Source organism: Odontesthes bonariensis, chromosome 7 (assembly GCF_027942865.1).
Source record: "Odontesthes bonariensis isolate fOdoBon6 chromosome 7, fOdoBon6.hap1, whole genome shotgun sequence".
Classification (NCBI taxonomy): Eukaryota; Metazoa; Chordata; class Actinopteri; order Atheriniformes; family Atherinopsidae; genus Odontesthes; species Odontesthes bonariensis.
In genome coordinates, this window is record NC_134512.1 from 18780807 (window position 1) to 18804378 (window position 23572).

The 23572-nt window shown below is 41.2% G+C and overlaps 3 protein-coding genes across 9 annotated transcripts in view; 1 reads left to right on the forward strand and 2 right to left on the reverse strand.

Moving 5' to 3' along the window:
- Positions 1-85: 85 nt before the first annotated feature.
- pstpip1a (proline-serine-threonine phosphatase interacting protein 1a) lies at positions 86-7496 on the reverse strand. Of its 2 annotated transcripts, none has more exons than XM_075469848.1 (15): positions 7413-7496; positions 6438-6538; positions 6268-6342; positions 6101-6135; positions 5876-5982; positions 5723-5785; positions 5160-5264; positions 3699-3744; positions 3406-3485; positions 2868-2966; positions 2679-2775; positions 2433-2520; positions 2254-2345; positions 940-1034; positions 86-838 (listed from the first exon to the last, which is right to left on the reverse strand). In XM_075469848.1, the coding sequence occupies exons 1-15, from the start codon at positions 7440-7442 to the stop codon at positions 707-709; spliced, it is 1245 nt and encodes a 414-aa protein (XP_075325963.1). In that variant the 5' UTR covers positions 7443-7496; the 3' UTR covers positions 86-706. The 2 variants fall into 2 exon arrangements, with proteins under 2 accessions (XP_075325963.1, XP_075325962.1); XM_075469847.1 differs by having other exon boundaries at positions 940-1037.
- rcn2 (reticulocalbin 2) lies at positions 7256-10974 on the reverse strand. 3 transcript variants are annotated; one of them, XM_075469850.1, is made up of 8 exons: positions 10907-10974; positions 10386-10520; positions 10198-10300; positions 9915-10111; positions 9714-9827; positions 9535-9628; positions 9301-9440; positions 7256-8207 (listed from the first exon to the last, which is right to left on the reverse strand). In XM_075469850.1, exons 1-8 carry the CDS (start codon positions 10907-10909, stop codon positions 8064-8066), a joined length of 930 nt encoding a protein of 309 aa, XP_075325965.1. In that variant the 5' UTR covers positions 10910-10974; the 3' UTR covers positions 7256-8063. The 3 variants fall into 3 exon arrangements, with proteins under 3 accessions (XP_075325965.1, XP_075325964.1, XP_075325967.1); XM_075469849.1 differs by having other exon boundaries at positions 10386-10523; positions 10907-10971; XM_075469852.1 differs by lacking the exon at positions 10907-10974 and adding an exon at positions 10649-10672.
- A 533-nt stretch (positions 10975-11507) lies between these two features.
- scaper (S-phase cyclin A-associated protein in the ER) overlaps positions 11508-23572 on the forward strand; it is a 58661-nt gene continuing 46596 nt past the window's right edge. For 2 of the 4 annotated variants that reach the window (XM_075469857.1, XM_075469859.1), the window contains exons 1-8: positions 11508-11786; positions 15869-15986; positions 18464-18540; positions 19004-19201; positions 21361-21461; positions 21897-22013; positions 22556-22683; positions 22780-23066. In XM_075469857.1, coding sequence (XP_075325972.1) covers positions 11625-11786; positions 15869-15986; positions 18464-18540; positions 19004-19201; positions 21361-21461; positions 21897-22013; positions 22556-22683; positions 22780-23066 — 1188 coding nt within the window. In that variant the 5' untranslated portion in view covers positions 11508-11624. Of the gene's footprint in view, positions 11787-12918; positions 13324-14462; positions 14483-15868; positions 15987-18463; positions 18541-19003; positions 19202-21360; positions 21462-21896; positions 22014-22555; positions 22684-22779; positions 23067-23572 lie in introns of those variants that run through there. The other 2 variants (XM_075469858.1, XM_075469860.1) reach the window with 2 other exon arrangements.

The window sequence follows — 23572 nt, forward strand, 5'->3', positions numbered from 1 at the left end:
TAGCCGTTGCTGCAATAAACTGCCCACGAACGAGACAACAGCGAACGGTCTGAAGGCAGAGGTTTTGGTGTGAAGAGAAAAAAACTAAATAAAGAAGCATTTATTTGTCATATTGAATAAATACGAATAGACACTTCACAGGCGTTTCATATTTTCTCGCTTTCAGAATACTGGCGACGATTTCTCATATAAATAAGGAGCAGGCCGACAACGAGAATCGAACACTCTGCACGACAATCATATTTACAAGAAAAAAACGACTGAGTGTGGGTTAACATTAGTGCCATGATCCTGTGCAAAAGATCAGTAAATCTCCCGGCTGTCAATGGTATGAGAAGCACTCAACACAAGCAGTGAGGAACAGAAATATGACACTACATACAAGGGTTACACATTATATTTGCATTTTTTTTTTTATCATTATTATAAATTCATAAGTTTTGTTGCTAGTAAGAGGGGCAATGTGTTGGTGCCATTCTAAAGAAGAATGCACAGGATATGCATTGCTGTCGGCCTCAGTGTCTTTTTATATTGCTACCACCAGGAGATGTCAGAGTTTGAAATGTTAGGATCCTACTCGGAAGGGGTACAATGATACATGCAGTAGTGATGCGAGGTTATTTCAGATGAGAAGCCCGTTGCAATTTACAAAAGAAAGTGAAGCGTTTTCTCCCAGCTCTTCCTGCATGATGCCGTCTGGTAAAACTCACTCTTTTTCAAGATAAGAACCTGGAACCAGACCAGTAAAACCATTTCTTTGCACCATCCACCAGCCGTCCACACCCTGCTCTGTGACCAACACGACGTCACCCACAGATAGCGAAAGTTCGTCGTCTGCCTAAACAAGGACAGACATAACCAATCAGTAGAATATTCTTAAGACTAATGGCAATTAGGACATGTGAAAATGTCTCTGATATCTGTTGTCTTGCACCGGACCTGTGCCACATAGTCATACACAGCCTTGTACTCCATAGTGCTTTGCTGGGGCCCTTGAAATCCAGGAATGGAAGCATATACACCCTCTGATGGTTCTGCTGAGGAAAAGAAAATCAGTTACGGTGGGCAGCAATTTTCAATTTGCATCAAGGAATATCTTATCAGAGAACTGACTACCCGAAGAAACCATCTAGTCATCTCCCGACCCTTCTGTTTAACGTGAGCACACAGCTAAAGTATTCCCTCGTCAACAAAAATCTTTTTCCTAGGAAGTAGTATGTGATCATCTGTCAGTAATGTGAATTTCATGAAACTTGGTGGAGAGGTAAAGCACGACCAGGGGAAGAACCAAAATAAACCCTCATGATATAGCCAGCAGAATCCTATTTGATTAAGTCTTTTTTTGGTTTCACGTAAAAAACAGCAGCCAGTTGGGCTGGCCCACTCCGATCAGGGCAGCTTTCTTGACCTGAGCAGTAACTGTCTTCTGAATTTCAGAAAGTATTTCAGTAGATGCAGAATTAGTACACAGGAAGTATACATCATGAGTCAGGAATATATTTGAGGGTTTTCTACGAAATGCTATCTGCTTGAATAAGTGAGATTGCACTTCTTCTTGGTTCTTGAAGACATTTCACCTCTCATCTGAGGGGCTTCTTCAGTTCTCAGTTTATTCAAGCCCTTAGGATTACCTGGGTGACTGAGAATCTACACAGACCAACTGACAACTGGTAAATGACTAGTTTAAAAACAGGGGTGTTTTTTTTTGGCGTTGTTGGGCCAAACGCCGTTATACGAGGGACATATAGTGCCAGCCATACATAAAGATGTAAAAATTTTATTTAATTTCAATCTCGCTGTATACTCCTTTTACCCCAAGTGCAGGTTGGCATTCATACTCTACTGTTTCGAGAGGCAGAAGCTGAACCATCTGTTGAATTTAGCGTTTCATTTCAACATCTCTGCTTACTAACTGGCACTGAATTTCCAATAAAAAAAAAATAAAAAAATGGTGTGTTGGCACTTCTGAATACGTCTTGCCAAACACTAGTTTTTAACCTTCGTTATTTTTAAAATTTGCCTTCAGAAAGCAAAAATGCAGACTTCTGTATTTATTTGACACTGAATCAAAACATCTTTTCTCTCAAACTAGCATTCCTACCTCAAAAAATAAAATAAAAATATTTCCACACACAAGAGTAGTAGCTACAGTAGGTAACTTTGTACTTTGTGCACATATTTTGTCAGGATCAACAGGCTTTCTCAGTCACATCTGTCATCATCTATTAATTACAAGGGTTGGGATAACTTTACCTGCAGGTACAAAACCAGCTGGTTGTGCGGGTGACTCGTTAATGTTCTGTTTGGAGCCACCGGTGCAGTTCCCCTGCAGGAAGTTTGAAAACCTAAAAGTTGAGGACAGGTTTAAGTAAGTGAAGTACCCAAATTATATTTAGCAGATATATGGTGATCATCATTTGTTAACAATCAACCTTTTTATGACTCCTCCTGCAAATCCAGCGCTGCCATTTCTCTCAGACAAAGCATTGCTCTCATAGTAATTCTGGTATTCAATTGGAGCTGTGAAAAGAGCATTCAGTAAACTAAAACAACAACAAAAAAAACCCTGCTCTTTTCAGAGGAAAGTTTACTCCAGACGCGAGATAATATTTAAATGAGCTCTCAACGTGGAACATATTCAAATCAAAATCAGGAAGGTTGGAGGTTTTAGGGCTTACCGGGGGGTGTTGAGCCAGTCCTTTTCATCTCCACAAAGCAGTTGTTGTCTGCGATGATGTCACAGTTTTCCAGCGTTCTCCTCACATTTTCATAACACTGCAAGGAAAGTTGTTCCAAAGAGAATTCTGAAGTAGTTGCTCTCTGATCGTCTGTTCACTCTGTTCGTGTTTATAAAGATTACCACCCACCTCATCATCGTTTACACACTGCATTGATAAATGGTTACAGTGGACCCACATCGCATTCCTCACTACACTGATGCGGTCTTCTTCTTGCTGCTGAAACCTCTGTAAAAAAAAAGTTTAAGGGCAGACTGGTAAAGAACCTAGAAAACAGTGCGGCGGGCAGTTTCCAGCACAAAGAAAGCTGTGCGTTTCTATGCATTTGAATGCTTCATGGCATCCACATATGTACACAGGTTTCTGCTTTCCTCTGGCGGTTGGTGTTTTATGTTTGTGCCTGTGCATGTGTGTGTGAGAGCATGCCGACCCAGGAGGGATGCTTAACGTTGGTGAATGCCTGTTTCAGCTCTGTTGATGCTATCACATAAAGGGAGACTTTGTTGCCCGGAAACAGTTTTGCAGATCAGTGACTCACAATGTTGCCTGCTAAAGGGAAGTATTGCATATCCTCACCGACTAGACAGAAGTATGATATTGTTGCTCTGGGTCTTTGTATGTACATTTTGATAAGTGAAGAGTTGAAGTTCAGCTTTTAGTGTCATACCTCACACGTCTCGATGTGTGTCGATTCCCACTCTTGACGGATCTTGTCAAGCTGTTCAGTGTTTGACTTGTACTGTTTCTCTAAAGACAGATGACAGAAGCATTTCACATGCAAATGGAACATGTGGGCTCTGATGTGCCATTTACATATATTATCTGCGAGTTTAGATGCAGCGTGTTAAAACTATTTTTGAAATCCCCAGAAAAAAGAGAAGTTCACCACAGCAGCTTCGTACAGGAAACGTTTTTTTTTTTATTGCATTTCACTGGACTTGATAATCAATTCATCCTCACCAGCTTCTTCTGCAGCTTCTCTGCACTGTTTAGATTTGTTGTTCATCTAAAGAAAATGAGAGAGAAACACAAAGCGACACGTTGGCTTTATTTGGGTTAATTCCACCCAACAGAAGGAAACACTGTTTATCGCAATTCATTTTCACAAATGCATCTCATTGTGATTCTCTTCCGTTTGCAGCAATTCTGGTTAGGCTAGCAGATGAGAATTTTGGCACATTGATTGCCGACTGCACTCTGTCGTAAGTTTAGTAGAAGTGAAACTAGCTTCTAAAACTTGGTTTAGGTATGTAATGCCAAAAGAAAGGAAGTCTTTTTCACACTTCAAAAAAATGTGTCACACTTTTACCACAAAGTGTCACCCCAATCATTTGTGCAAAATGCATTGATCCTGATTATTATTGCTTCAAGGAAATGATAAAAATGCAACTTTTTTCTGTTCTTTTTTTTTTGGGTTTTAGTGCAGAAGTTAAGGGTTAAAGCGGGTTGAGTGACATCAGCAAACCTGACTTTTCGTTACAATGCTAGAGTGTTTCTAATCTCCCTCTGGCCCAGTGATAAGAACAATAAAACCTATGTTTTTCACTCTTATCTATGGAGCCAAGTGTTTAGTTGTTTTAATGGTTATTTTTTAGTTTTTAATCAATTTTGTTCCCTTGGATAACTCTTTACAGTACTCAGTTCTGTGAGTAGTAGCTAGCAACAGATGGGAGGAAGGAATCTGAAACCATGTGATAATTGACTGTTTCCTGACTAACTTTGAAATGTGAACTGTCCATGTTTGTGAAAGACAATCCTCCAATACATGCAAGTAGCAGTAATCTGGATCCAGACTAAATTACAATAGTTATTATTTTGGCCATACTACACCTCTCCACAACTTTTCACAAAATCCAGTTTGCTCGTTTTTAGAAATGTTGCTGACAGTCAGCAACAGCACGAATCACTACTTCGACCGTGACCTGAGAGCACACTCTGAGACACTAATTTAACCAAGCTGCATCAGCACTGGTTCATAAATGTCTTGAAATGAACACAGATCTAGAAAAAAACTTGATTAATGGCCAATCAAACAAATCATTAACAAATGCACTGCCTAACTTACTTGAGGGGTTTACATTCTAAAAGTAAGGTAATTATGGGGGCATCTACATGGTAACTACTACGAATCCCTTCAAAATATGAGTTGTTTCACTTGACTGAAACGTAATGTATTTTCACGACGCTTAAGCTTTTAGTAAAGTAAAACTTTCTTACTGTTGCTCGATTCAGATATTTAAGCTTCACTGTGAAAGAAGTCATGTGCTTTAAATGTGACTCTACTTCGTGTCTCATATAATATAAATAATATATAATTTCGCGGCCCTTTACGGATGTTTACAGATTCACTAACCTGGTTTAGATTTTAAGAGGAAATAGCAGAGCTGGGGGTGTGATGAGTCATACCACCAACACAATTACCTTTTCAATCTGTTTAGGAGTGGCGGTGGGAGTGTTGCCCAGCCTGTCAGCCGTTTGCTCCGCATCATCCGCCTCCCTGCAGCGCTGCTCATAAGATTTTTTCGACTGAGAGCAGAAAACAGAAACCCTTTTGAGACTATGACATCAGTGGTTTGTTCACTGACACTAGCACACTGAAACTGTCACAGGAACAAGGGTAGAGGTGTGGAGTCGAGAAAAAGATGTTACGTGTGTGCAGCAGGAAAAACAAAAGACACGTCTTTCCTCTCAGTAGAAAAAAAGCTGAAGTTTTTCAACACTAGAAACTACATAAAGCAATGTAAGTTTACATCTTTCAGCAAAAAATGGCCGAGCTGCACTTCAGGGCATTTTCTTGCAAATATAAGCAGAGGTTAGCTGAACTGAAACTGGTAATTCATTTGGTTTACAACTGCCACAATCATGTTAATGGAAAATATGTAATATTCTTGGTGAAAGAGAATATGATTTTCTTTCTAAATAGTTAACAAGGACCACTGCAAATCTTTGAGGTCTGTTATGATGAAAACGTGAATTGGCCTTACATCCATTGTTTTCTTGTGGAGGGAGACTTTTGTCTTCTGGACCTTCTCCATGATAACTTCAAACTACGTGGCGAGAACAATCGTGTTAGAGAAAGGCAACTCTTTAAAATTTTCTCTTTATGCAAAAAGTACAGACGAAAGTCTCTCGTGTACCTTTTTCCTCTGTTCTTTTTGTCGCTCTCTGAACTCTTCCATTCTCTTCACCTCCTCCTTTAGGAGCCCAGACAGCTGAATGTGCAAGTTTCCTATGTTTTCAATTTCTGGAAAACCAACAAAAATATACAACTAAGGGCACATAACCGAAATGATAAAGCGAAGATGCCTATGAATACTCCAGAAATAGTGAATCAATGTGTCTATAGTGCATCTCGTGTTTACCTTTTCTCATTTCATCAAATGATGCCCTCACAGTGCTGTAGAAGCAAAATGAACAACAGACCATCACAAAACATGCTTAAATCTTATGTATCGGCTTTATGAGGCAGGACTGTTAAACTGTGAGTAGCTATTAACATTTCTGGTCAAATGCACCCACACACACCTACCAAATCTCAGACAAGAACCCCGCCTTGCGAGCTATTGAGACCAGTTCCTTTCCATATTTGTCCTCTGCTGATGCCCTACATTGACAATTCAGAAAGACACATCAGAACCACAGTTTATAGCGGTCGTGTTTTACATTTGGGTAAATCTGAGCAGAAACAAGTGAGCCAACCTCATTTTTAAGAGCTCCTCCATGTCTTTGCATGTTCGCCGACCTTCATTAAGTCTTTGAATAATAGTGTCATAACCAACGTTGCTGATGAAGTCGGCTCCCTATAAACACAAAAACCCAGACACCACACGTTTTTAAAAAAAGGCGTTCATTCAAACTGTTTCTATTATTCATTCACGATTATTTGTTTTTTCCATGTGTAGGTATTGTTGCATCCTGTCTGAAGTAAAATAGAAAGCATTGCATGCTTTATCGTGAATGGAAACAACTAAGTGTGGCTGGGGGCCTCAAAAGTCCCCACACGTTAAACATTATGAGGTGTATTTCTACATATGAAAGCTGAGATTAGAATGAAAATAGGAAGGGGTGGGGTGGGGCACACAACCTCAAACCGCTAACTGAAGCTGAAGATGAGTTAAACGTTTTTTTTTTTTTTTCGAACATCCAGCTCCTGGTACCATTCAAATTTACTAAAGTGGAGACAGAAAGTCTGAGGTGTGCGCGTGGGCAGGCCTGATCAACAGTAAATGATATGATCAGCATCATAACCTCACTGTGGAGAAGTATTATTTTTATAGACAATAGAACAGTTGGGCAGGGAAAAAAAAAAAAAGTTTAATTTGCATGACACGCTTGGTTTTATACCAGTGCACAACAGTAACACAACCGAGATATTTAAAAAAAAAAAAGGAAAGATGAAATAAACACAACTAAAAGTCTAAAAACAAAGCAGTGTTAATAATTTAAGACTAAGTCAAGATAACGTAATGCACAAGTAGCACAGATTTAAAAAAAAAAAAATCATCTGGACTCAGTGAAAGAGTATGAATACAGTTTAATTCACTAAAGTGAAAACACTGTATACAAGACGGACTTCACAGTTAAGCAAGACTCATAGTTACTTTTAAGGTGAACATAATAAAAATAAAAACTGAGAAAGAAAGAGAGAAATGAATGGCATTTACACAAACTCACCCAGAATTCATCTTTAAACTGTAAAGTCATCGTGGAAGTGGTTAAAAAAATAGTCCTTGTCGGAGAACTCGACTTTATCTCACTTTATAGCCCCCAGCTGTGTAACAGAGTGCAGCGTGTTGCAAGTAAAACGGATCAAGGCACATACAGGAAACAAGCGCTCATGCAGCAACTCTCGCTCACTTAGTCATTTGATTTAAATGAGGAAGAGCTGCTACATGCCAATAGTTATCACAACTGAGCTCACAAGTGAAATGACAGCCAATGCCGTTAAAATAACCCCTGCCAGATCGATCGAGACAAACTCCACTTTCTTTTTTAAATGGTTCTCAGTTTGAACTCCAACAAAGTGTATTTTGTGTCATTAAAGTTTTTCAAATCAAACTCTCTTCAAGCACACTTACTACATGTAGAGCTGGAACAATAACAGGCATTTCCCACATTATGCAACCCACTATCAAGCAATGTAACTACTGCATTACATTACCATTGGTGATTACAATACAATGTAACTGTAAAAATTACAAGTGTATGATCACCAGCTTTCTGTAAGATGAGTCACAACATTACCAACTGCAAAAAAGGAAATAAGCTCCATCGTCATAATCCACAGGGAGACAAATTAGACAACGACACAAAATAAAAAAACATTTATAATTCGTCATGTGACACATGCAGCTGTCTGCCATAGTCCGTCACTTCGCTGTTCATCAGAGTTTCTTGGTTTTTCAAAACTTCTGTCATTGAGATCTTCCCGTCTCCATCCTGGTCCATTTCTTTGATGAGGTGAAGGGCCTGTTAATGGCAGGGAAGCAGATCAAGGAAGATAATTTAGTGACTATAATGAATAAAATAATAAAATAAAATGCCTCCAAATAACAGCTAAAGGAACATGCCGCAGGCTTGAAGAAAAAGAAGGAGTAATGTTGCAGTTACAAACACGCCGACTGATCCCTCACAGTCCAGGCTGGAAGATGTGTTTGAACTTCTGAACTAACATCCTCTCTGAAAGACACTTAGAGGCAGGCTTCAAGTTTAGATGGGAATGAAGTGTACAGCCAAACAAAGTCTACTCACTGAAAAAGTCTTCCCTTTCATTGGTCAACACTGCAACAACCTTCACAAAACCTTACAAGAGCCATTATTTAGATACATTAACCTTGAAAACAAAAAGCTACGAGAGGATTTCTTGGAGCAAACGGAGATAATTTAGGACTGGTGCTACTGGCTGCAAAGCATATGCGCAAACATGCATTTCTGAAACTGGAGAAAAACAACTCAAGGAGAACAGTGAAACATCTGTAGAATTATTTACAGCCTGCTAAAAGGGTCACGTGCCCACTTAAACAAAAGCAACGGTTATGATTGGTGCTTTTAAAAGAAAGACAGCACTCTGATTAAAAGTGTGAAGCATGGCTGAGGGAGCATTGTGGTTTGTGATTGCTTTGCTACCACAGGGCCTGATGGCTTCAAACACACAGGGAGCAGCAACTTTAAAATTGAGAGTCTTGTTCCTTATGAAGTTAAAATGCTATGGCGTGGCCTGAAGAGGCCTGTTAGAGACGATGACGTCTCAGGAATATTGTTGAACTTGAACAATTTTGTGAGAAGGAGAAAAATCCTCCTTACTCTACCACCACTCCCATTAAAATCTGCACGGAGGTCTGCGTCCAAAGGAGGTTGTTGCTGCTAAACGAGGCCATAGGAGCTACCAAACAAATTCAGATGATTCTTCCAGCCTGCGCTCTGAGCGATTAGTTGATGTGATCAATGAAGACCATGAAATGTACAACTATTATTGTTATTGGTTTAGTCTGATTTCTTTTCAATTGAATTCCTTGTTTATGCCGACAAAATCTGGGCACACGATGGATCTGCCGAATCGTACTTCTTCTCTCGCTGAGCCGTAGCTATTTGGGGCAACCCATCGCAGCTGCTCCTCACGATTCAGCTTGTCATCCTTGTCTTGGTCATAGAGCTCTTTGAATCGCACCGTTTCTTCGATTTCCCACTGTGAAGGGGAATCTTCTGTTAAACAAACAAAAAAATAAAGCGTTACCTCTGCATAGGTGGAAAAAAAAAAAAATTTGTTTATGATTCTGAACAACCTCTGGAGTCTTACCCTCACCACGCACGTCTCCGATAAACTCACTCAGAGATATGAATCCGTCTCTATCTGTATCGTATTCATTCAAGACATCTTCAATGGCAAAATCCTGGTAGAAGGTAAATCAATTAAAGCAGATACTAATGGATGGGATACATCAGGATGTGCAGGAGTAGGAGTTAAACTCATCTCACAGCCATGTAATCCACTTCAGATGGGTGGGTGAAGGCAAGAAACTCTGTTACACTGAGGCCAGGTATGCCATCCATATCAGCAAAATCAAAGCGCTTCTTCTCCTTCAGGTGGAGCTAACAGGGATGTGAATCTGTGTTAAGGTCAGACGCTTACATTAGGCCGTGATATGGTGTGCAAGCCAACGATTAAAGTTTGCCTACATGTCTGAGAGACTCTTGCTCTGGGTCCTCCAGGATGGTGTTGTCATCTAAATTAATAAGTTGGTCGTGGGCAACACTGTTGTATTCCTCCCATGTTACTACACCGTCTTTGTCGATGTCAAACTCGCGGAAACGCTCCGCTGCATCATCCAGAGCATATTTCCTGTAGACATGCTGAATCCACAGGGTGATCTCCTCTGAAGATGAAACACACTTAACATTTAGAGTGACATTTCATCACTGTTGGGAACTTTGTTCTTTCTTGCCAGAAAAATAACGTCACCTGCACTTAGAAGACCATCACCATTTGTATCAATCTTATTTACAATTTCCAACATCCTCTTCTTCTGCTCTGCCGGGCCAAGTTTCTTGATCTCCTCCGTGGTCTGGAATTTCATAGAATAGGTCAGATGAAGGGCGAGAAGATGCTGAGTGAAGAATGCAAGAAAATGAACAAGAACATTAAGCAACCTCATCTCCCAGCAACATAGTCGTGTCGTGGTCAGGGTTGTGCTGCTGGTCGATGTAATGATCTTCATGTTTATGGGTGCCTTGTCCAAATCCAAACTGAAGCAGCAGCAAGACAAACAATGTAGCGTGTGCCATCTGCTGAATAATAAACAGCGAATTAGGAGAAAATAGTATCTGATAAAAGCACTGAAAACACCGTAGACTGATATACCCAATGCAACTGTGCTATCTGGTGGCCAGCAGGTGGAAGTTAAAACAAAAACCTTCTAAATATGCAGCTGACAGCAGCGTCTTGAGATGGTGAGAAACAGGAACAAAAAGGTATGAGGCATAGTGAAACACTGGAGGGTGATAACTGCTAATTAAGAACCGTTTATGCTTTTCTGACAGGCAGGAGTACAGGAAGGCACCGACAGCGTTAGCGTAAAAAACAAAAGTGAGCTAAATGCAACGCAACCATGATTAGAGTGCTATATCTACGACAAAGTAGACATATATCGTAAACAGAAAAATGTAAATACCATTACTGTGGAAAGTTTTCCATACAAGTGTTGACACAAGCGTCTTTGGCACCATAGAAAGAGAAATTTCCGGTATGGACTATAAAATAAAAGTTTTAATGCAAAATAAATATAGAAATGGTCAGAACAACTGGTAGAATTTTATGTAAAATGTTTTTATTATTATAGGCATTGGCATAATAGCAGTAGTGCAAGCAGACTGCGTACAGAAGATGGCTGGTGAAATAATGTGTAATATTCTGTGTCTGTGTGTGGAAGCAACTTGCCTTATTTTTTTAATCGTTTCAAAAATACTATTTCCCCTACGTGCTCTTACTTTGAAGGCGTGTTTCTGTCACTTGTGATTTTCCAAACGTTTGAACACGACTTGACGCGGACTGTGAACTCAACCGACCGTCTGTGAACGTCCCGCCCGATCCTCATGGTTGCCATGGAAGACAACAAGTCCCGCCCAAGAAAAAATCTGTACCACCCTTTGACCCAAATTATACAGTACGTGACTGGTTGGCGCGTGTGTTGTTGCCATGCCACTGTGACTTTATTGGACGAGCACCACGCCAGTCACAAATGTAAACTCAATAGACTTCCTGCTTTGCTAGGTTGTCCCTACTGTCATATATTTATCTGACATGTTTGCTCATCACCGTTGACAAGAAGACAGCTTTGTCCGCAGACCTCATCTTTTTCACCGACCGAGCATTTCATACAAGGCTGTTAGATGTCCAAAGACAACCGACACGACGGGCGACGGCGTGGCGCCGGGCAGCACCGTCTCGGACCGAGAATTAGCCAAGGTGGAGACGGTAGGGAAAGGTCTGGCAGCAACAGCTCTGGCTCCTCGCATGGAGGAGGCAAAGGCAAGAGTGCATGTAAAACGAAGGTATGTAAGAAGCAAGACATCGCTGTTAATAGCTGAAATATAGCAGTTCATGTGAACAATCATAGACATTCCGATGCAATTTAAGCTAGCTGGATGTAAGTGAGTGAGGTTACCTAACTAGCTTCTACGATTTTTTAGATTGAAATATTTCTGGTCACCTTCCCTTTTGCATGATAGGTGTGCTGTTATCAGCTCTGGTGCACCTCCCTAGTACCTTAGCTGTTTCCCCATCCATCAGTACCTTTGTTAAAAACAGCTAATCCTAGATTTCTGAGATGACACTAATTGATCGTGATTTTTGTGCATAAATGTGTTGAAATGTCATCATTAGAGTGATAATGCAACAATTAATCAAATGTTGTGTAAACTAACATGGGAGTAATGGGTGCAAATCTGTGTTCACCTCTCTTGTTGTGTCTGTTTGTGAAGACTTTTTGCAGGATTCCTGTGCATTTGTAAAAACCATCACATTGCACTGAAAACACCATTTTGTGAAACATTAATACAGAAAAATGGTAAATTTTCCCATACCATAGTTTTGACAAAGCAGATTTCACACAAAAAACCCGACAAACTATGAAATGCCACTTTATTAAAAACACTGAACAATACATGATCAAAAATAAAAACGATGACAGCGAAACAGTTGACGGCAAAAGTGGAAATGTATTATAGAAAATATTACATATCACAAGATGATAAAGCACAGTATTTATATGTAAAAAAAACAACAACTAAAAACAGAACAACATTTCAGATAAAAATGGCAAAACAAGACAGCATTTCAGGAGGCACAGCAGTTTTGGAGAGCTGAAGAGTGAAATTAAAAAAATCGGCTTTTCTTTTTCTTAAGTTTTTTGTCCTGCGTTCCTCTTTTTGTGAGCATGTTCTGCTCCACCGTACCCGTCTGATTCAGAGCATCCCTATGTGCTTTATACAGTGTGTCAGCGCTCGCTGTCTCTGTCACCCTGCAGCTATACTCTCATCTCTGGCAGTACATGATGGGGGGGCAGAGGGGCAGGTCTTCTGTGTGCACATGACTGTGCAGTGTTGTGGCAGAAGTGGAGTGAGAGATGAGAAGCAGAGAGAGTGGGGGCTCTGAGCAGAGCAGGGAGAGAATTGGAGAGGAGCTGTAAATATAGGAAGCGGCATACAGTGGCGAGCAGAGGAGAGTGGCAGGCAACGCGCCGGGCCTAAGAAGTGGCTGCTAACTCAGCAGAGTGCCGAAGGCTCAGGCTAGATTACAGAGACGGAGCTCTGGAGAGAATAGTCTTCGTGAAAGGGAAGGACTGACGGGCTATTGAGCTCTTGTCTCTCACAGCCGCCTCTGAGAGAGAACTAAACACAGCTGGGCAAGTTGCTATAGCAGTGTAGACTTCACAGTAGGACTCTATTTTGGGCCTCCTGTCAGACGACGATGTCACCTTGGACAAGTGGCGGTGCTGGTTAGGGAGAACAGGTTGCATGGAGTGGGCTGCTGAGTATGTCAGGAGTGGATAAAGACGAGGAACCTGCTTACAGACTTTACTTCTATTCTGTATGTATCCATTATTTTTTTGACGTTCACTCTCTCCTAATCAGCTTGTGCTTCCCTGCTGTTTTGATACTTTTGTCTCTATGTAGACCTTGTCAGGAGGGGAATCTGACACATGTCCCTTACTTAGCAAAGTCTAGAAAATAAATGTGCCCCGTAGTGCACAGGGGACAAACCGCCTGGCCATATAGTACAGCAGAAGTAGGGTTCCACAGTACTTCTGCATGGAGCAGCTCAGGAGACAGCTTGTTTACAGCTGATTAAGTGGATCAAGACAATGTTGTAAGCCTTGTTGCCTCAGGCTGCTGCACAGATAGTCATCAGTCGAGAAGAAAAGGTATTCTCAAAAAACACAGTCATCCAGTTGTGCCCCAGCTCAGGAAATACAGAGGTAACATTTAAAGGCTTTTCGGTGGTACTTTTTGCTCCATTTGGCGCACTTGTAGTTGGCGTTCTCTTGTCTCTTGTTCGTCTTTTTCCACTTGCCAGAATAAAGCTCAGGCCAGGCCACTTGACATGTAAAGAATTTTGCTCACCAAAAGTAGGTCATCTGTGTCTCTCCCTTAGGAACATCAAACAGTATCAGATAAATACACGCACGCTGTTCCTGCATGTGTAACTTCTAATGAGCTGGTCATATTATCCTGTTAGCCTTGAAATAAACACATTATCGTACATAAATTCAAGCACATTTAATGCTTTATTTCCCCCAAAGCTTCAGATACGACAGACATCACCCCCTTCATCTTTTCATCGTAATGTGTGGCAGGAGAATAATTCTGCCGCGACTGGCTCGTCCGAATAGTGGTTCTACTGAGAGAGGGCCTGGAAAAGAGAGGAACAATTTTTTCCATGACTCATAAGCTATTGAGCAGAGAAGTGCCTCTTGAGTTTTACGCTTGTTTTACGTAGCTATACTAATGAAACTACATCTTTTAGTCGAGTAAAATGGCTAAATTAGGTCTGGACTTTAGTCAATATTCTATTGAATAATTTAGAAAGGGGAGTGCAGAAGTGGTACATGCTTTTTTTTTTTTTTTTTTGGATGAAAGATCCAAACTGATAAACCTCTGGCTGTCTGCTTCTCTTCTGTCTTGTAATCAGATTTCCCAAAGTCAGAATATTTTGTGACAAGATAATAACGGCAAAAGTAGACCACACGGTATGTGATAATGTACTCACTGCATTGTGAAAATGGAGATGGTATTATTTTTGCAGAGGTTTTTGAGCTGAAATGAAAAATGTTTGTTTCTCAGTGAGTCAGTGATGCGGGCAGATGCTTTTGTTTTCGCCAGAGGTCACTTTAACGTGCCATAGATGAAGGGCGCAGTCTCATAATGCTCATTTGTGTTCACAGTATACTTTTCACCCGGGCTTTTAGTCCAGTTCACTGATGCATATCCAATGTGTAGGTCAACCATGATGCATGCTGGGCATAGAGTGGGTTCAGAGCTTCTGCCTCTGGCTGTTTCTTCTCACAGCCTGTGCCAGCAGATCTCTCCCATACTCTTCCAGATTTGCAGAGTTGTTGCCTCTGTCCCGATTCACAACATCACTGCAGGGATGGGACGGGGACTGAAGCACCATTATGTAATACGTGGTTCGAATTGGAAGTCTTTCGATTCAGTCTAGTCACTCTTAACAGCAATTTAGTGCTCTTGATAAGCCAAAGTTTCCCATTTAGCTTGTTCTGCACACTATTTGGTGCATCTTCCTTTTACCACAAACACTCAGCGATCTTACCTGTTCTCTGTTTTATGTTTGAATTTTGTCACTTGTGTACTCTTCTTTTAACCTCCTTTGTGGTGTAAATTAGAATTCAGGATTCATTTTATATAAATGGAGTTATGTTGGTTTCCTTTCTTGAGATTTCCTTTTTTCTTTGTGTGCATGCCACCGCGAGAGCAATTAAAATCACATTTTACTGCAGAACATTTGATTTTTACTACTGTGCGAAGTGTATTAAAATGGAGGTAACCATAGCAACAGCACTTGAGTTTCAGGCTGTGTTTCTGCTTGGCACGCTCATGCAACTGTTGGAAAAAATAAGGAAAGGAAACTAAAGACTGAATATTGTCCCATTTTTCTCCTTCTGGGGGTTAGAGCCACAAGCTGAAGGTTTCAATGTAAAAAAAAAAAAAAAATACAGACCAATAAAACTTGCCTTGTGCAAACATCAGAAACCATTTTCAGTTTTGAGGATGGGGAATGTGTGCATAATGGATCAAAATGAAGCCAGATTGTTCAGTGTGAAGGACTGTCTTACTCGTTTTAATGCTCTGAGTCATTCAAGTGTGTTTGACGGTTGTATTCCTTTTGTATCTTTTTTTATTATTATTATTTGACTAAGGTGGAAATGTGCAGTGCTGCGGGCTAAGCTATGTCAAATTTTGGCTGTGTGATAACTTCAACAACTTAAACATTACCAGACTTGGTGGCAAGAGACAAAGCTTGCGTAACTATTTAATAAGAAGTTGTGTCTGTTTTTAAATGTTTAAACTTGTTCTGAGCCTATAATTGATCATGAAGTCTGCCGTTTGTCCCGCAGGCTTCGTTTCAGCGCTCCAACAGCCATGACAAAGTGCGAAAGATAGTAGCCGAAGAGGGCCGGGCGGCTCGAAACCTCATTGCCTGGAGTGTGCCTCTGGAGAACAAAGAGGAGGAAGGTTAGTCGCTGCATGCAAAACAAACTTTCAGTTTATGCTATTTATGCTGCAGGCGTTCCTGCATATGTTTGATTTAGATGTGACACCCCGTATCTCTATGTTTGGTTACCTGTTTAGAGCATTACAGTCACTGCTTTTGACAATGTCATTCAGAGCCTGTGATGCTACAAGTGCTGCTAATTAATGCTGTTAATTAGAATACAGACGAGTATGAAAATCTGTTGTCCAGCAAGGTGGAAAATGCTCTTTCTTTTTTTCCATCTGTCAGAGATGTCCTGTACAAGTACAATGGCTTATGTTCAAAGCTATTAAAAATGGGTCAAGATTTCTTTTTCACACCAGGGTTTTATGACAAATGTTTTGGTGTTTGAAATCAACTCCTATTTTATACGCAGCTTTTACAGCCCTTGCTAGTCCAATTATCTCAACAGGCTGAGATGCCGAACACCAGGATGTTTTCAACAGGCCAACACACGCTCTGCAAACAGCTGCTCGTTTTTTTTTCTTTTTTGGAAATAACACGACTAGCTCTCTTTGGTGGCGTTGTCTGGGAAGTTTTTGTTCTTAGGTGTTTATTTTTCTTTTTTTATGGTCAATGTAGGGTCCCAGATTCTCAAAACAACTGAAGGGATCATGTTAACACTGATTCCATCAGATTGAACATCAATGTCACAGACTGAGAGCGATCAATGAGAAGCTGTCTGATCTACTTAATCATTCCAACTCACCTATGATTACAAAGTGTTGGAGCAGAATATTTGCACTCATTCTAAGAAAAGTCTGTTTGTCTGTTGTAAGCGACATGGTACAGTATTAACTAGGGTTAGTGTTGCATCCTCTCTAACCTAATGTGAGTTATATACAACTTAAAGAATGTCTAATTGGTCCACTATGGTTGAGGTGAGTTGTTTTCAACTTCCCTGTCCACGAGGCCGGTACAAAGATCAGGGTAACAGAGCTAAAGCCATGAAGGGTTTTAGCCCCTGCCCTTTTGTACAGAGGTTTATTCATTGAAGTGCTGTGTGTTTTGAATAATGCAAATGCAGTATTTAGCAGAGGGTGAATTAAAGGCGGGGTAGGGGATCTTTTTCTGGAACATTTTTTTACATATTGCTTGAAATACTCTTCACACCCCCATTGCAACCAATTAATTAAAAGTTTTGACACAAATATGAAAAGTTTTAGTGGCCTCTAGAACGTACAATCTAGGAAAAACAGTCCGTTCACAATGATTGGATACTGATGCCGTCTATCAAACTGCAATCTGCTCCTCCCTCCCCCTCCTTCCCCCTGTGCGCGTACCCTGCTCCGTGAACGAATTACGCGTCTAGAAGCTTGGCAGGAAGCTAAACTAGAGCCAGCTTGGCTAGCACCTAGCATTATTAAACATATAGTTATCATAAACTAAATACTAAATACGGCAACGATCGATGCTTGCTGTCAGAACAGCGCTCGTGCTCCTTCGTGCTCGTGCGCGTTCATGTACTCTAGAGGCGTGCCTTCGGGGGCAAAGTGAAGAAAGGGGTTGGGACTTTTTACCTGTGTATTTTCAAAATGCAGCTTCGCTGGACTCAAAATCCAGGATCTCCTACCCTACCTTTTAATGTGGTCAAGCTTGATTGAACACACATTTTAGAATATGTCTTTGTCAAGCAGTCGCTTTAAGGTGTCTTTATGACACTTAATCTGTGGCTTCCAGTGTCTTCAATGGACATCTGGACTGTGAGGTTCGTAGATGCATGAGCACAAACTGGAACTCTAGTCTTTGGAGTATAGATTGACAAACTAACTATAAAACTCACTGATGTTATCTTGCAAAGGATAGGTTGTTCTCTGTCCAATAGTCTTTCTGTTCCTGACAGAGCTACAAATTTTGTGCACACAATGGCTGTTTCTGTCTTTTACCAGCATACCTGAATCAAGGGCGAGGAGCATTACTGGAAAAAGGAATTCTATTTAACAAAATGAACTTTTGCAACATTGTTTCACAACCCTTGTGTGAAAAGGTTTTACTTTTGCCTTTTCCATCTCGACTTTTTGTTCGTTTTTATTTTTCAAGCAGAGCCTTTTGCATTATCTGTAATTGATGTATCCTTTTTATTTTTTCTCTTTAAGAAATGAAAGTGACTTATCATAGAAGTTTAGATGGAGGCTGTGATGTGTGAGTCAATTCATTTAGATATTTAATGGTTTCAAAAACATGTCACTCTGTCTTGGGAAATGGGAGCGCTACAGATGATTGAATAAGTGCATCTGTGGAAGAATAAGAAAATGAATGAATGAGAAAGTAGGCCACCTAGGAGAGGAGAGGTCTGCAAAGATGGCAACCTTTAGTCGACAGAGAAACCGCCACAACAGTCGAACTCTGGGACTTTCTGTTTGACAGATGTTTTAGCTTTGTTTAAGGCTCGAATATTTATCTAATCAGTAACTAAATGTGAGCCTTTTTTTTGTCCTTGTACTCCTTATTCACACAGCAAAGTCCAAAGGCAACTCCAGCGGCAGTTCTCGGTCTCAGAGGATCAATTCTGGACAGCAAAAGAATAAAAAGCAGGTTGGAATGTCATTATCGCCCACTAGAGGGCTCTGTTCACCAACCTATTGCATCCCTTTCTTCTATCACACATACTTCTATCCTCTTGCAGAACAAACTTAATGCAAGTGCATCTACGATAGCCATTTAAATCAGTGTTTTTGCATTATGTGAGTGAGTCTTTAAAAAGTTAATAAAACGGCTGGCAAAAGGGGAGCAGTGATGAGTGTACAGCAGCTGCCTGCCTTCCTCTCCTGTTTTAGAGCTTGGAATTAAATGATTTAGTCTTGTTAAAACCACTGTAATTGTTACAAGACATTCAACATAATCTTCATATGTCTTGTTATGTTTAAATGCTTTGATCTTAATAAAATGGCTCATAGCTGACCCACCCAGCAGCTATTTAACTGTGTAACTGAGGTATATTGGATTTAACATTTCTTCTCTGTTCCTATGATGATGGCTCCATGCTTTGGGTTCACAGAATGCCGTTGTGGAAAATAAATGCATAGCTGGATCCTTATTAGACAAGGGGCCAGATAAGAGCCCCACCAAAGTCAGACAGCCCCGCAAAGTGGACCTACGAGCACGTTACTGGGCCTTCCTCTTCGACAACCTGCGCCGGGCTGTGGATGAGATTTATGTCACATGTGAATCTGATCAGAGCGTCTTGGAATGCAAGGTTAGTCTGTTTTTAAGTAAAAGGTAGTAGGAATTCAGTTTCTGGGTTCAGGAGCTTTCTGTCCATATTGAACAGACTGTAAAGTCATAGGAATCTTAAACACTAGAGGGCGACCTTGAGATCACAACAAAATCTCTCATGTACAAATCACATTCCTCCTGATTGCCGCTTGTGTCAAAAGTCCTCTCTAAAGCTTCACTGGCGAGGCAATTATGACAGGCCTCTCTCTTTGGGTTTGCTGACTGGATAATGTATTGCACGTGTGTTGTTTCTGTTTGTGCAGCACTTTCAGAAAAAGGACGTTGCTTCACATAATTTCTGACTTGATCGTCTGTGTTGTGCAAGTGTGGGCTTTGTTTTGGTGCAGTCTTAAAGTGGCACTTTGACTTTGCTGCAGGGCATTCTGACATGATACTGCTTTCCTGGTGTTTTATTGACTCATCTGCCATACTGCGTTATGCTTTGCATGGTTCTGGTGATGGCCTGCGGTCAACGTTGCAGCCCAGTTCCCTGTGGTCGCGCTTGACTCGGTGTCAGTGCCACGCCGCAGCTCCCTGTGGTGTTATAAGCATGCTGTCGGTTGTCATGTGTCAGACAACAGGCAGCTTTTTCTTCCCTCGTACCGCTGTCTCTCTGTAAACTCTAATGCTGTCTAATGGGCATGAAGCCGGGTGCTGTTCTTAATCCCCTATCCCACCCAGCTTGTGCTTAATGGACACTGATAAATGATGGAGTCATCTGGAGGGGAAGCAGAGTGCTTTGATTTCCCTCAGCCTCAATCCCCCAGTGTAGCTGTGGGCAGCCTGCGTTGTATGCTTTCACACAAACAGCCCACCATTTTCCACCTAAAAACGTATGAGCGTAATCATTGCCAGGAAGTGATGCCCAATTATCAGCCGAGGCTATGTTACTGTAATATATTATGTAATTTCGAATGAGAACCTGGGTGCTGACCTCTTCTGTTTTCCCTCTCAAATTGAAATGGCTCACCCACCAGAATGGATCATATATATCCCTTTTTTTTTTTTATTAATGCTTCACATTTTTTGAAAAAAAAAAAAAAGTTTTTAGCCCAGAGCAGGCGGGAAAGCTTCTTGGAATCCTAGTTTGCGTGGAGGCTTTATATCGTTTGAAAATTAAATGAAAGGGATTATTCTAGTCTTAGTGGTTCAAGTGAAAATACAGAAGGATAAATAATTTACTTGAGGTCAATAACGTTCACCTTGGTTGGACACGGCTGTGCTGTTCATTTGTGTCTAAATGTATGGACCAAGGGCTTTTACTGTCTACATTACTTTATGGCAATGCCTCTTGAAGGTTAAACATTCATCAGTCATTTCCCATGAAGTGTTATGCGTGGGTTATATTTGGGTAGATGTGGATGTTAACATGCAGAAATTCCATTGATGTTGCTTTCACTCACTGTTGGTTTATCTGTCCAAGGGTCAGCAAATCTCTCTCCATCTTGGCCTTCATTACCAAATGAACGCTGGACCACAGCGGTGGACTTTCCCAGTTAACCAGGCCCAATCAGCAGACCTGCTGCTGGACACATCTTTCACTGGCTTGACTTGTCTATTAACTAAAAGCACTGTGAAGCTTTACTCTCAATTACCACTCCCTTCACGCTCCCCATCAATCAGTTGTGTCTGTTTCATTAGAGCTCTGGGAAAAAGGCCCTCGCAGCCCACCACTTCTGCATAACCAACTCTGTGACTCGATCCAAGTGTAGATAATAGGCATTTGTTGTAAGGAATGTGCCCTCTCTGTTCTTCCTTAAAAGCAGTGAATTGGTTCCCTTTACACCGCCAGCTCCTGCTTTCAGGCAAAGCTTGTAGACTTTACGAGGTCTCCTTTGTCATTTTGAATTGATCAATGAAATTTGGGCTTTCAAGAGGCCTTTTGAAATGCATACCTATTGGTTTGAGGTGGAAAAATGTGTGCGTGGCATTTCTTTTTGTAAGTTAAGAACAGTAGGGCTGACTTTTTCAGTTGTTTCTTTTTTTTTTTAAATCATTGCCTGTAGATTATTATTATCTTTTTTTTTTTCAGGGGAAATGTCAAACACATTTCGTGATATACCTGCAAAAGTTTTTATTCATTTTGAACTGAGGATTGCATCTTTAATCTGTCTTTTTTTTTTTAACTGCTGTCTGTAGGAGGTGTTGATGATGCTTGACAACTATGTTCGGGATTTCAAAGCCCTCATAGACTGGATCCAGCTTCAGGAGAAGTTGGAGAAAACAGATGCCCAGAACAGGTGATCTTAAGTTACTCTTTTCTCAGTGCCTTTCTTTGTCTCTCAGTCTCATTCATTCCCTGTTTTGAATTGCTCCCTGCGGTGAAACTGCGAGTGCTGGTGGTCCCTGGCTTTGAGTCGCAAACACAGATGGATCAATAGTCTTGGCTTTAATTCAAGGAGATCCATGAGTTTATTGGCTTCTCTTTAACACAGTGACCACTGCAGCCGTAAATTGACTAAGAAATTAAATTCCCAGTGCCACCTCCCAGTTTGTTCATTTAAAGTGTACTGTTAATCAATAAGACAACCCGAAACTGTTAAGTTTCATTAATTGCAAACATCCGACACCCCGCCCATATACCAAACGTGTGAGTCAAGTCTGTGCTTGTTTAGCAACAGAAACTATAATTAGTTTTAATGTTAAGCAATGTGTGGCACTTTCACTTTGTTCAGGCCAACCTCTTTGGCTTGGGAGGTGCGCAAGATGTCTCCAGGACGACATGTGATGCCAAGTCCAACTTCAGATAGAATGGTACCCTCTCCAGGTGCACGCCGCGCCCTTAACTTTAGGTAAGAGCTCTTTGCCTACTCTTTTTTTATTTTTAAATCAACATGTGTGAGAAATGTCAATAGTTTCAATGATGCGCTCTGTTGTTTCAGAGGCTAGAGAGTGCAGACTAAATCCAACCAGACAGCCAGTGATTGCTGATGGAGGAGCCATCATTTAATTCAATTTGTTGAGGCCCTCGCTCTTAAGCTACAGAATCATTTGAAGGTGTAGACGAAAGTGTTGGTTAAAGACTGCTGAAGCATCGGTTCAATATGTGCACTACTCTGTAATCTGATACAGCAGGAAATGGATATTGATCATGACTGAGGCCTGTTGTACAATACAGTTCCGTGCTATCTCAGAGTGGAGCCTACTGGGAGGGGTTAGATAGACTGTTTTCGGCAGGTTGTTTTCGATGAGCAGTACAGTAGAAGCGGCTCAGAAATGGGATTCAGTAAGATTTAAAGTTCTACCTGTTGACAATGAAGGCACCACCGTGCAGGTGCTCATTTGTTTTTTCTCATTTTGTGTGTGTGTGTGTGTGTGTGTGTGTCTTGGGCAGTGGTCCTCCATCAACACTGGCTGCAGCTCGGCTCTCCCACACAGGCCCCAGCTGGGCAGACAGAGTAAAGTGCACTCAGTCTGTCCATAGTTCCAGTCAACCCATCGCATCCCCCGCAGAAAAACCTGGTAAGAAATACCCATGAAGGCCCACTGCAGACCTCAAAAGAGAATGTGATCTGAATCGGTTTCCATCTGTTTATGGAGAACACGGTGTGTTTTCAGGTAAAAAAGATGCAGAGGGCTGGGAAACTGTGCAGCGAGGACGCACTGCCAAACCTCGCTCTGCTGCCATAGTTGCCAAGGTCAGTCCTGTCTTGGTTCATGTCGCCCCAAAAAAGGACAGCGCCAAGTGTAACCCGTCACATCTGCCGCCACTACAAGAGCAACAGCTTTGTGCTGAGTGTCCTCCGGACAAGGATGCGACCCAGACTGACACTGGGCAGCAAATCCCCGCGGGGCCTGACCCTCCGGAGGAGGTTGAACGTCCAGAGAATGGACACATAATGGAGGTACTGATGTTGAGTACCTTGTGACGTCTTTACTCCCTGAGCAGTCCCTGGATATAAATTATTCACGTGGAGCAGTGCAACACTAGATCATTTTATCAGCCGCATTTGTTTTTGTTTTGGGCTCCATGGTATTAATAGGCAGACCACCCAGACGGGCATATCAGCTTTGAAACGATTGTTTGTACGCTGACATTGCAGAGGCAGAAAGGCCCATTTTCATTGTCATGAAATAAATACAGATGCATCAAGACGCACTTGGTTGGAGTGTGTTACAACCATTGGCTGATATAGAAATGCATCCCTGTATTTCCAATTTATCTGCCTAATTTGATCATACCTAGATGTTTAGAGCATTTCAATATCCCATGGTGCCCAATACCTCCCTGCATGATTTGTGTTTTATCTGCGTGTTGTTGATTAATGACTGATTTTTATATGTATATTTTCTTTATTACTGTCATGAACTGCTTGAAATATGCATGTATTTACTTAAGTTTGTGTGTGAC